Genomic DNA, 13,276 nt, shown 5'->3' with positions numbered 1-13,276 from the left:
AATGTAGGAGAAAGAGGGAGATTTGTTTTCAAAAGACCGCAACTGAGTCCCCTCCCCACCCCTCCTTTCCCATGCAGGTGGCTAGTAAAAGAGGCATTTCCTGGAACCTTTGTATTGAAAGAAGAAATACTGTTGAAAAGGGTAAACGGGGCAAGCGTTAAGGTGGAGGGGGAGTCAAAATGGAAAATTTGAATAGGTCTAAAAGGATACACGTCCTTGAGAAACAAAACATTCGTTCTTCCCCATACCATGTAATATTTAGGAAGCGGGGGGAAGGGGGTAACATTCTTTCTTTAGCAGATTCTTTCAGTCATAGAGGAAAAAATAAAGAGAACCGGATCAGAGTGCCTCGCCTTTATGCTTGATTGATAGCCAATGATTGGAGAGAAAACAATAATTTGTTACTTCCCCACCCTCAACTTAAATGATCTCCTCTTTACACTTATTTTCTTTCACAAATAAGGAGGAAATGAATTTTTCTCCTCCACCTACCCACCTTAATGAATGACGGGAATTTCCCTTTCTTGCTTGAATCATTCTAGTTAAAAATGGCGGATTATTATTTTCATATGTCAATTTTTTTTTTGTTTTCTATATTTTAAGCAATAATATTTTTTTCTAATATTTCATATTTTATTGATTAGATATTCTAATACTAAAACATTATTCCCCTTAAAAATAATGTTTATTTATTTTTTGCTTCTTAGATTTAGATCATTTTAAGCTTTGTTCCAGAATGACATGAATTTCCCCTTCCTGTTTGAATCGTTCTAGTTCAAAATGGCGGATTAATATTTTCATAACTGTTAAATTTTTTTCGTTTTCCATATTTTCAGCAATAATATTTTTTTTCTAATGTTTTATATTTGATTGATTAGAATATTCCAATGCTAAAACATTATTCCCCTTAAAAATGTTTATTTATTTTTTGCTTCTTAGATTCAGATCATTTATTAAATCATTTTAAGCTTTGTTTACCTTGGGGGTCTATTATAAGGAAAAATCTATTATACGAGTCTCTGGAAGTCCCACCGATTCCGGATACGCGACTTTACACTGTACTACTTGCAAAGTGTTAAAAAATACTACTTTCATGCTAGCATTTTTAGAAGAATTATTACAATAAATTTTGTGATGCAGAAGAAGCAACATAATGCAAAAAAGCGATTACCGAATAGTTAATATATTAAATATTTATACTTGTATAAAAGTTTAAATAACACTTATGCACTTAATTTGACCTATTTGACAAAAAAAAACAAGATTTATAAATTTTTGTTTCAACAAGATTTGCTGGAATTTAATTTTTGTTTTATCATGCAGTTTTGACTAAAATAATTATTATAACTAGTATATAACTCATAACACAACCTCAGGGCAGCAAATCGTGAATTACCTTTCAGAGTTCTTTTTAAACTTTAGATTTGTCAGATTACAAGAAACTGAACTGGGCACTATATCTTCACAGAAAGACATTGTATTTCACATAGAAATGTGTGACTCTTTATGGACCCATAATATTCATGGCTCTTAACGTTTGTAATATAAAATTATTGCTACAATGCCTTTTTTAAAATGGGCAAAATTCTCGAGTTTTTAAATTTTTGTATGTAATAATAATATTATGTTCTAAAATCATCAATATTTTTAAAAAATGTAAAAGAAAGGAATAACTGGTGAAAAAGGTATCTAAAAATCAACATGAATTTACAGGAAATGGTCGTAAAATAAGCGAATGTAAAACGTATTACTCAAATATAAAAAAGAAAAAGATTTTAAAAATGATGTAAAATTGACCATAAGAAAAATAACTAACTGTAATAACTGCTGAAAAAACTATTGAAAAATGTCAGCATAGTGGCAAATTGACCATGTCAAAAAGTAATTACTCAAATTTGAAATTTAAATGTCAAAATAACATTGTATTAAAAATATTGTTATTTGAAAAACCATGTGAAAAGGACCGTATAACCAAAAAATGACTGAGAAATTGCATTGTGCATCAAAAATTGAATATTTGAGTTTGAAATTCACATGCCCTAATAACATCATATTAAAATATCAAAATTTGGAAAACCATATAAAAAGGTTGCAAAAATGAAAAATAACAGCTGATAAAAAGATAAAAAAAAACAACACAAAAAGATTGGATTGTCTTGGATTAATCAAATTAAAACTTAGAGTATCACACAAGCATCATATTAAAAATATCAGGGTTTGAAAAACCACATGAAGTTAGACATTTTGTTATTTTGAATGTTTTCCCAATTTTATTATCGATTGTAAAAGATAAGCTTTTGATTCTACTTTTAATTATTCACTTTTAATTGCTTAGTCATAAAAAAACAAGACTTTGTTTAATATTAGTTAAATATGGTTTTGCCTAACATAGGTATAAAAAGATTAATTGTATAAATATTGAAATAATAAAAAATTTTATGAATATTTTTATTTTCAAAAATTAAAATAAAATATATATATAGTAATTATAAATTGCCACACCCCTCTGTCAAACTGAGGCCACAGAATTGTAAATTTAAACATACATAGTCCTGATGTTATAGTTTTAGTGAGTTAATATTTTTCCTAAATAATCAATGTAAAATAATATATAATAAATAATCAATATAAAATAATACTCCTAAATAATTAATTTCTTAAATGAATTTCTGCACTAGCGTGCAAAAGTTTTTGCCCAAAGGTAAAAATTGTCATTAATAAACCAAATATAGCAAAAAATTATATTAACTTTGTTTATAACGCCTTAACATGATATAAACTTCAACTTAACATTATTTAGCATAAATAATGTAAATTAACTTATATTTTGCTTTCACTAATGTGACCCCCTTGACACGTCACATCATTTGTTCCTGTTTCTAATAAACAAGTCAGTGTGTACGTCACACTTTTTCTTGAAATCTTCAATCTTTTAACAATATTCGCATGAGTATAGTATTCTGATAAAATTTGTATTTTTCCAAACAATTCAGTATTACATTCTTGTCTTTTCATTTTATAAATATTTAGTTACCTTAAATGAATTAATAAAAAAAATATTTAATCATATATATTATAAATACAAAATATAAATTAGTTTTATGTAAATATAAAAAAAAACAATATTATAATGTATTCTTTAATAAACTTATCAAAATTTAGCCTCAAATATAAATAAATAGAATTCGAAACAGACAATAATTATACAAATAACCCATTAGTTCACACTTGTTTAGATGTATGTTTACGTTGTCAAATAATATAAGCTTAGCAATCTAGCTAATTAAAATTTGGAATTACTCATGTTCATCAATGAAATTCCAAAATTAAATGAAAAGTAAGATTTATTTGAATTTTATAATATAAATATAAATAATGATTTTGGGCAAAGACTTTTGCATGCTAGTGTATATCTAAATTACTTTTCCTAAATAATAAAGTAATTTTCTAAATAATAAATTTTTTTTCTTCTTCTGTTTATAAATTTTATGTATTGACAAAATGTATTAAAGATTTAATTTTTTAATTTGAAAAACGTAAACTTATGCATAAGTACAAATTACAGTTTGCAGTTAAATTCATTTCAAAATTAGTAAAAAAAATTATTTTAAAGGATTGAAATTATTTAGTAAATTAGGAGGGATTTGTTTATTTATAATTATGCAGTCATATAAATTTAGTTTTAGTTAGTTAATATTTTTCTAAATAATAAAAAATGCTGTATTAAATATTTACAGTGATACTTCCTGTTATGGATGCTCCTTGAAAACGGACGCCTCTCAATACGGACATATTTTTAATTCCCTGTGAATCTTTTATGAATAACCCATTATATACATTCTCTGCAAATTCTCTACGGGACGCGGACAGTCATTTTTTGCCTTGAAACGTTATTTTTTATCTCTTCAAATGCGACACTATTTTTTCTAAATTAAAAAAAAAAATCTGCCTTAAATCACAAGAAAAATATGCATCTTTTCACCATTTTTAAAGAATGTAAATTTTTTGTCTAATCCATAACTAAAAATATTGTTATGCTATTTCACTACTAAAGAATCAATCTTTCTCCTCTCACTTTGCCTTATCTTAGCTAAAAAGAGGAAGAGAAAATGATACTGCTCATTTGGACTGTGGTATCTTTTGATCTTTTTATCCAGACAACACAAGTTATGAGACCCCACAAGCTGAAATTACGTCTTAAATGCTTTCAATACATCCTTTCCACTGGAAATTTATTTTATTTTCTTATCAATTAGAAGACTGTATTTAACACAGCTGGTGTAAAAAAAAAAGAGAACAGAAATATAATATTTGAAGTGTTCATATGAATGAAATATTTATTGAGACACTTGATACATGATTAATTATGAATATATCAACTCCATAGGTTCTCATGCCTTACAGGTAAGCGTTGCTTTAGTTTTTTTTTCTGTAAATCTTGGGAGGTTTACTTTCAAGGAGGTATTAACCAGCTTTCCCATCAAGTGATTGATAGGTGTTAGGGAGTGTAAACCTAATAACTAAAACCGATTGATAACTAAAAGCTCCTATTCGGTGTCATATGACTTACTTGAATATCTGTGTATAGGGAAATTGTATTCATTTATCTGTAGCTACATCTAGAATTATGTATTTATATCAAACTTTTATGTATTCTTTTGTGTAGAAAAAAATATTTTTTTAAAATTTAAATAAATATCTTTACAGATAGTTATTGTAGATTATTTTATTATTTCTATATCATGGAAAATATTCTAAAAACAATTTATGGTGTTAAACTTTGCTATTAAGGTACCCTTCCGGTAAACTGAAATTTTTTTCGGTACCAAGAGTGTCCGCTTAACCAAGGTGTCACCGTATATCCAAATAATTGCTCTGAAATAATAAAATAATTTTCTAAATAATGAAAAATATCTTTCTGCTTATAAATTTTATGTTTTGACGAAATTTGTTTGCAAAATATTGGTGTGAAAGTAATTAGCATGCTTTATCAAAGCAATAAAAAGTTCCAAAATTTTTGATGAATCTTGAATTCCATATGAAATTTAATTATAATGAAAATGCATGCAAATGTTTACTGCATTGTAATTTATCAGTTTAAAAGAGAATATAAGAAATAAATAGTTATTTTACAGATTAAATACTTAATAAATTCTTTCCATACAGGCGCATCATAAACATACAAATTGCATTAAAGTTTCTAAAATCTAATATAAAAGAAAAATAATCATGCTTTTTAAGTGTAAAAGCTCATCTATTTATAAATTTTTCTCCATTTCAAAAAGCACAGCAGTAAGTGACTATTTTTTAAAATATTTTATAGTGCAAACCACAGCTCAGCTATTCACCTCCATAGTCAGGGCTGATTGTGCTCCGGAAAAAATCCGGATTTCCTGAATTTTCGCTAACAGTAATCCAGAAGTTTCTGGAAATCGAAGGTCCAGACGTTTCAAAAAATCATTGATCACAGAAGTTTCCGGAAATCAAATTTTTAAAGTTGGAATTTAGAAACAAAGTTTATTTTATTTGTTTGTAAGGGAGAGCCAGAGAGATACTTTAAAGCTTATATTCATGATTAATATTAATTTTTTATCAGTAAATAGTTGTTATAATCATAAACTGAAGAAAGAAAGACGTATTTATAAATTTTAATTACTTCTCCAGGTCATCATAGGTATGTTTAAATGGTATAGGTATGTGTAAAATTTTAAACATAGTTTAAGTAAACTAAGAAATATTGAGAAAAGGGAAAAAAACCTTGTTTAAATATTTTTCTAATTTTTAAATTTAAACTGCTTTTTTTTTTTTTTTTTTTAAAAAACTCAAGAAATTTTCCGGAATTTTAACTTGGGCTCACAATCACCCCTGCATAGTAAAAGGCTGGAGATCGGGTTAACTTTCCCGGGACAGCTAAGAGCCTGACTAAAGAATTCCTTACATAAAATCACACTTCAATTATTTTTATTAAAGAAAATTGCATAGAATTTCCTTATATAAAACTAGGATTTTGTAAAAAAGGTCTTCAAAAATTTTTGCAAAATAGGAAAATAAGTGTTTTTGTGCTATGAAATAGGGGGCATAGTAAATTTTATCCCAGGCGGGTAAAACTTTTGTTCAGCCTTGGATGTAGTTTTCTTCCTCTGCTGCACTGCATCTTTCATGGCCTCAGCATAGATATGCATCAAGGGGGTACCCAGTTTTACCCCTAGAACAGAGATTTCCGGAGAAAAACAGAACAGTACTAAACATTATGAAATCTTATTATTTGTTAGGGTATGAATTTTGAGTAAATATATAATAAACTGGACTAAAAACAATTTTTACAACTCTAATGTCCAATATATAAGGATAGTTTAAAAACAAGTGAACTGTAGAGAGTTAACATGGTAAAACAAACTTATATAAACAGATGCCTTGAATTAATCAACAACACTCCAATATGGTTCCTCTTTTTCAGATTCTTCTTTTTGACTAGTAAAGTGTAATTCAGAGTTTGTCCGTAGAAAATAAAACTAATTTCCACATTATCGAGGTACTCAGTCTTACCCCACTCTTCCGTATATTTATATATATCTATAATTTTTCTTTCTTTTTAGGATCACCGTCACTTATACAAAGATTATGATACTCAATCTTACAGAGAAGGTAGTTTTGACAGTGATCAAATATCTTCTGAACAATTAACTCCAGTTTCATCTCGTCCTCGTAGTTCCACTTTTACTTCCTCAAGAGAAATGCATCATTCAGGAAAGAAACATTTAAGATTTGAAGCTGATGAAGCTAATCCACCAATAATAAATATGTAAATATGTTTTGATCATTATTTCATATTGATCATATGCTTTAATCTCTCAATTTTCTCCCTTTTCTTTCTTGTTCAAAGGTTTCCAATGCTCATTTATAAAACTGCTCATATCATAGCACTCACACTCTTTGTGTTTAAATATGCTGCTAAAAGAGAGATTTTGTAAAGTTGTCATTGACCGTTTGTTGCCAAATGCAATTGGAGCCTTCTGTCACTCTGGAAACACTCAAAGAGCCACTTAGTACTTTCATTCACTGATATCTCCGAAATTCAATGACTTGGCAAAATTAATTAATGTTATATAGTTAAATAAATATTTGTCAATAAATCTCATTTTCTCTTTAAAAATATCACTTATCTTTTTCTACTAAGCTCTTCATATGCCAGAAATATTATCCTGTCATAAATATTTCCCGGTAGGGAGTAATAAAAATAATTTGTATTTATTTCAGTCAAACTTTTGTATTACTAACTAGAAAAGATCTGAATTCCCTACGCATTTGATAATCTGATAATAGAAATAACCTATTTCAGCCAAATACATTTCTTAGTCACCCTTGATTTCATTAAACACTTTTGTTTGATCATCAAATTTTTTTTCCTAGTTCATGAAAAGTTTTAAATTTATTCTTGAACTTCAGTTCTTAAATGCTTTTTTTGAAGCTCTACTAAAAAAAAAAAAAGACATTGACATAGATGGGATTCTCATTGTCTCTCATATAATGGATAGATTGATAGACTGTGTTTCTCTGCTTTTTATTCTCTACCATTTTTTATGTACCATGAAAAATGAAAAAGTGGTCGCAGAATATCATTTATTGATAGCTTCTCAGTAAGTTGCAAAATAGGTGTAGTGTAAAGTTATCTAACTTAGAATTAGCTTCCTTTTGATATGAGTTTTTAAAATTTAAATATTATCTAAAGCAGGAAACTGTGCACCTCTCATTATCTTAAACTTGCTTTATTTTTTTAAAATTTTTTTGTGGCTTAGTGATATCTCACAATGAGGTATTCATTTTATATATTTTTAGTAAATGCTTTAAAATATTCTAGATTGAAAAATGTATTAAACATTGCTTTCAGGTTTCTTAAATCCAACAACCAATCACCTCTTCAAATGAATGCAACTCCTATAGGCTCATGGAGGCAAGCTATATTTCATAGAGTTCAGAGTCCAGGGCATGATCAAGGTTTGTATTTTCTTTTTTGTTATTAACTGATGAATATTCATAGTAGTGTTTTATTACTCAATTACTAGATTGCAAAAAAAGAAAAAAAAAACATTTAGAAAAATAAGAAACTAATAAGTACCCATGTTAATAATCTTAAATTATTATTAATCTGATTTAAAATTTATTTTTTTCAGTCCCTGTTAATTAAAAAAAGTCATACCATTAAAAGTGTTCTTTTTTTTCTTACTGAAGCAAAAAAAACAGGGCAGGCGGATGGGGCGCCAGGTTGAGGGGTCGCCAAACGAGACTCAAACTTAATGTTCTCAAAATTATTAATTTCCTCCCTTTTTGCTTATATTGTTTGCATGTAAAATACATTTATAAGTTTTTATTTTTTTAAAATTATATACTCATAGATTAACTTTCTGTATGATTAAAGTTAATGAGTAAAAATTTACTAAATATGGAAAGACGTGTGTAGCAGAAAAGCTATTTGTTAGACATTGAATAGAAGAAGTTTCCCATTTTCTAAGGGGTTAGGTGAGCTATAAATTCCGCACTATATTTTTAAAGACTGAATGTTAGACAAAAATGGGAAGGAAGGCATTTAGAGAATGACCATATATATGACCTCTTCATTCATTCTTTTTAAATTAAGTGTCTTTTGTCTTTTTAATTTAATGAAAATAGTTAATTTTTTTTAAAGAAATAAAACATCTCTTTGGAATTTAGGTTCACAATCAAAACATTTTTGTAGTACTTTAATCTACTTTTTAATCAAAATGTAAGAAAAAGTTTTTTTTGAACACTGTCTTAATGTTTCATTCATTTTACAATATATGGCCTTTTCAGCTAGATTTTTTTTTGAAAAAAAATTTCCCTTTCATTAATACATTTTAAAATGAAAGTATTTTAAAAATATTTTTTGTATATTTAAACTATTAACGGTATTGTTTTTTTTTTCAAATATGAAAGAATTATAGGAATTAATTTTCTAATAAGAAACTGAGTGTGATGAATTAAGAGTTAGATATGGGTTTTGGATATTTACTTCATGTGATCATGTGTGTCAAATGTTTTCTTAATATAATTAGAAATTGTTGACATAAATCTTAATATTTCATGTTGAAAATACACCTATTTCGTCTCCTATGCAAACTTTTTGTTAAATTTACGCAAATACTTGTTCTTTCCTAATTTGGGTGTGGTGATTTCAAATCTGAAATCATCAGAATTAAAATTGTAAAGGAACACATGCTCAGTAACGTTGTCACACGCTGCTATGGGTGCTTTTCTGTTACAACCTGTTTAGAACTACTCAAAGGAACTGTTAATAATAGCAAAATTCTCCTAGCGGTGTATGATCTAATTTTTGGGCATAGTTTCCTCTGCAATTTCAATTCTAATGATGTGTCTAACTCTCCTATAAGTTTGTTGTAACATTTATGCAACCTTCTGTTTTGTATAACTTTCAACAAAAAGAGACTAAAAATGTTATTTAAAAGAAACTGTTGCGTGGAGAGAGAAATAGACTGTAGATTTGAATTCAGCAATGTGAAAATATCCTTGATCTCTTAACAATTTTATGCAACAAAGAAAAGTTCCCCATTGTAATTATTTCATATTTTCCTATTAATATGATGATTGTTCATTCTTTTGTTAATGCATTTTATACAAGTTCATTTTTAATTTATTTTAAAGGGTTATTTTTCAGATAGTATACTTCATAAACATTTTACTACAAGTTCGCTTTGTAATAAGAACTGTTATCGTGAATGATTTTAGATACAGTGTATGAACAAAGTAAGAATGTGGAATGTTGGGAAAGCAATCAGTGAATTGGTGTATTAACGAGTCGACAATCAATAGCTTTTAATTTATTTATAGGCAAGTCATTGAAGAAAATTATTATAAACAGCCAAATCAGTGAATGAGTTTATAAATGCATAAAAATATTTAAAAAACATAAATGATTTAATGGCAGTCAACGACAAAAATGTTTCATTTTTAAAATAATTTTTAACAAAATGACACATTAAATGCAGAATACTACAATAATTTTTATCGAAAATGAAACCGCGAAAAAAATAGATTTTGAAGAGTCTATAAAACTGTTTGTTTGCCACTGCTATAGCACAAAAAAATAAATTTTAATGTTTTGTATGTCATATAAGATTATGTTCAGTAAAAATATTAGCCGTGATAAATATTTATTCTAGAATACTTGATGATATTCTCATTCAGCTTTCTTTTTCTAGCCTTAAATATGTTAATTGTTATTTTTCTTGTTCATATTTTTCCTACATGAGTATTTTATATTGATAGCAAAGAAAAAAGATATAGAGTTTAAAAAGATATAGAGTTCTACAGCATTATAACTGCATCGAGGGAACAATTCAAGTTATTTAAAAAAAAATTAGATTTTTTTTCCAAATTGAATTTAAGGGTTCAGTTTTCAGTATCGAACAGGGCGCAAAAATGTCTTCCACTGGCACAGTAGTTTGCAACTACTTCATAATGATTATCTAAAATAATTGTATATGTTGGTGAAAGTTGCTTTATTAAGAAATTTATTGTGCATCTCTGTTTACCCGTGTGTACCAATGTATATTCTGATTGCAGATATGCAACAGAAATATGGAACATGTAAACATTGTTGAATAAGCTGAATTTTAATTTAAAAGAACAATTAAAATTTCTGATGCAAATTGTGTACTAATAATTTACAGAAAACTGTTAAATATGATTCTTCTAAACATTATAATACTTAAAAGTTGCACAACTTATTTTTAACAGTAATATTTGTTTATAGATCTCGGTCATGTCTTGGATAATACAGCTCAAAGTTCTGAAAATAGAACTAAAAGAACCAAAGAAGAATTGCGGGCATTATGGAAAAAAGCTATATTTGAACAAATTCTGTTGATAAGAATGGAAAAAGAAAACAGGAAACTTCAAGGTATTATTTTCTTAATATTTAGTTTGAATATTTTATGAAATTTCAGAGTGAAGACATATTGTAACTTTGTTTTGTTTAAACATATTGCAATACAGTACATTACGCAAAATAAAATAGGACCACCCTGAATAACATATAATCTTATAATCGGATTTTCAGGTTCCCCAACTCAATATTAAAGGTTTGAGGGTGGGGGTGACCTCAAATATGCTAATTTATTAGTGCAGACGATATTTTAAGTTATGAAATCAGACACAAAAATGTACTTTGTCAGAATAAACATACCTTTGTTTTGACAGATTCAAAATTTCTGATCCCCAAAATATAGGGGGTAGCCGCATCCTGGGATATTTGGTTCCCATAGTTTGGTCAGGATAGTGATCCAAACTTTGGATCCCTTAATGTTAATTTTATTTTTTGCGTATTTCTCCATGTCTCAAGAACTTTTTATGCAAGTTGAAAATTTTTTGCTCAATTATAAAATTTGTTTATTCAAATATATTTTCAAGTAATAAAATAGAATTTTAATAAATATTTATTTATTTTCGTATTATTTTATTTAATAATAGTAGAACAATTATAAAATTTGTTTATTCAAATATATTTTCAAGTAATAAAATAGAATTTTAATAAATATTTATTTATTTTCGTATTATTTTATTTAATAATAGTCTAAAAACGTCTGAATCGTATGGTAAACGATTTCTTACATCATTTTAAAGAATGTAATTTTACATGGCAAAAATACAAAATGAGTGAAACCATTTGAATAGCTCCTGAAAAGTCAAATTTTAAAGAAGCTATATTTTTAAAATTCGTATTCTCAGGAACTATTTGACCAATTTCTCTCAAATTTTGCATTTTATAATGTAGAATAACATTCTTTAAAATGATATAAAAAAATGTAAACCTTCAATTAAAAATTTCTTTGACCATTTTTACATAAAATAATAAAAAATAACTAATGTTTTCTTCATCTTAACAAATATTTACTTTATTTACAAATATCTACTTAAAGTTTATATGGATTTATTTTACCAATTTTATAATTGTGTGCAAAAATTTTTTGAATTTGCTTAAAAAGTTCCTAATATCTGGTAAAATGAACAAAATATTAAATTAATATTAAGATATCCAAACTTTGGTCTGCTATCCAAACCAAACTTTGGGGATCATGTTTCCGAGATTGCTGTTACCCGCTATAGTTTGGGGATCAGAAATCTAAGTCTAATGAGAAAAAGGTATGTTTATTTAGAGAAAGTACATTTTTGTGTCTGATTAAGTAACTTAAAATATCATCTGTGCTAATTAATCAGCATATTTAAGATAATGCCCTAGAACCCTTAAGACTGAATCCTAGACAAATTGTTAAAATTTTCGACTGAATCTGTGGTTATTTGGCCAAATCACTATTCATTACAATCCTAGTTTTCAATATTACTTTATTCAAGAGTCCTAAAAATTCTAAAGCAACAAATTGGATTAAATAGATAAGATGCTTCAATCATTTTGGACAATTTGTGAATGGTTGCCTACCTCAACGTATGAAACGTTAGTAACTTAGGATTTGTTAATTATTTATTGTAATATAAATGCGGCGAAAATAGAGGAATTCTGCATATTCATGGGGAAAATGGCAAGTCTGTTGGATCAAATCATTACAGAGACTGTAACACTATGAAAGGGTGCAAAAAAAGGGACGGTGCTGTCAGCTTTGATCTTGGGAAGCAACAGACAAAACCTCCAGATTTCTGTCAGCTTGAAAAAATTGAGGTTGTTTTGAAACTGGCTACCCGAAAATGCCTAAAGCTATATTTTTTGTCAGGCAAAATGTTTGAATGGTAAAAACACTTTTTAAGTTCCATTAGGTACTTACAAAGCAGGAACGAGAAGGGGCTGAATGCACCTGTGGGTTTCTCTAATTGTTCAGTATCTTTTGCATCAGTATGTAATAAAAACTTACTCAAAGTGATTTTTAGTGTAGTTCATAATGTATCGTTCAAATATTTTTATTATATTTTCTGGGTGTGAATTTTTTAAATCTAAATTTAATTGATATTGCTATTAAATAAATATAGAAAATCGTTCTACTAGCCAACAACAACTTATCAAGTTTTGGAGTGTAAGTATAAATTTGTTTTGAACTTTTATCATCTGTAGTCTTATGTTTTTAATATTATGTTTTATAAAAATTACATTAAATATACTGTTAATTTCCAATTAAAATATTTCGTCAATTGCTGCTTAAAAATTTAGGTATGATAATGTTTTTTATTTAAAAAAAAACGCTTTTATTTTTAAATATTTAAGTGCAAAATTTATCTTTGTTATGCACATAAG

General features: G+C 27.2%; 1 protein-coding gene across 1 annotated transcript in view; it reads left to right on the top strand.

The window, feature by feature from the left end:
• LOC107436388 (TBC1 domain family member 1) overlaps window positions 1-13,276 on the top strand; it is a 90,556-nt gene that overhangs the window by 47,511 nt on the left and 29,769 nt on the right. The window contains exons 11-13 of the mRNA XM_016048090.5: window positions 6,597-6,802; window positions 7,889-7,995; window positions 10,790-10,936. Of these exons, the coding sequence (XP_015903576.2) occupies window positions 6,597-6,802; window positions 7,889-7,995; window positions 10,790-10,936 (460 nt within the window). The remainder of the gene's footprint in view (window positions 1-6,596; window positions 6,803-7,888; window positions 7,996-10,789; window positions 10,937-13,276) is intronic.

This window comes from Parasteatoda tepidariorum, chromosome 11 (assembly GCF_982258835.1).
Source record: "Parasteatoda tepidariorum strain Cologne lab strain chromosome 11, Ptep-v5.0, whole genome shotgun sequence".
In the NCBI taxonomy this organism is placed as follows: Eukaryota; Metazoa; Arthropoda; class Arachnida; order Araneae; family Theridiidae; genus Parasteatoda; species Parasteatoda tepidariorum.
This window is presented reverse-complemented; position numbering and strand designations above follow the sequence as displayed.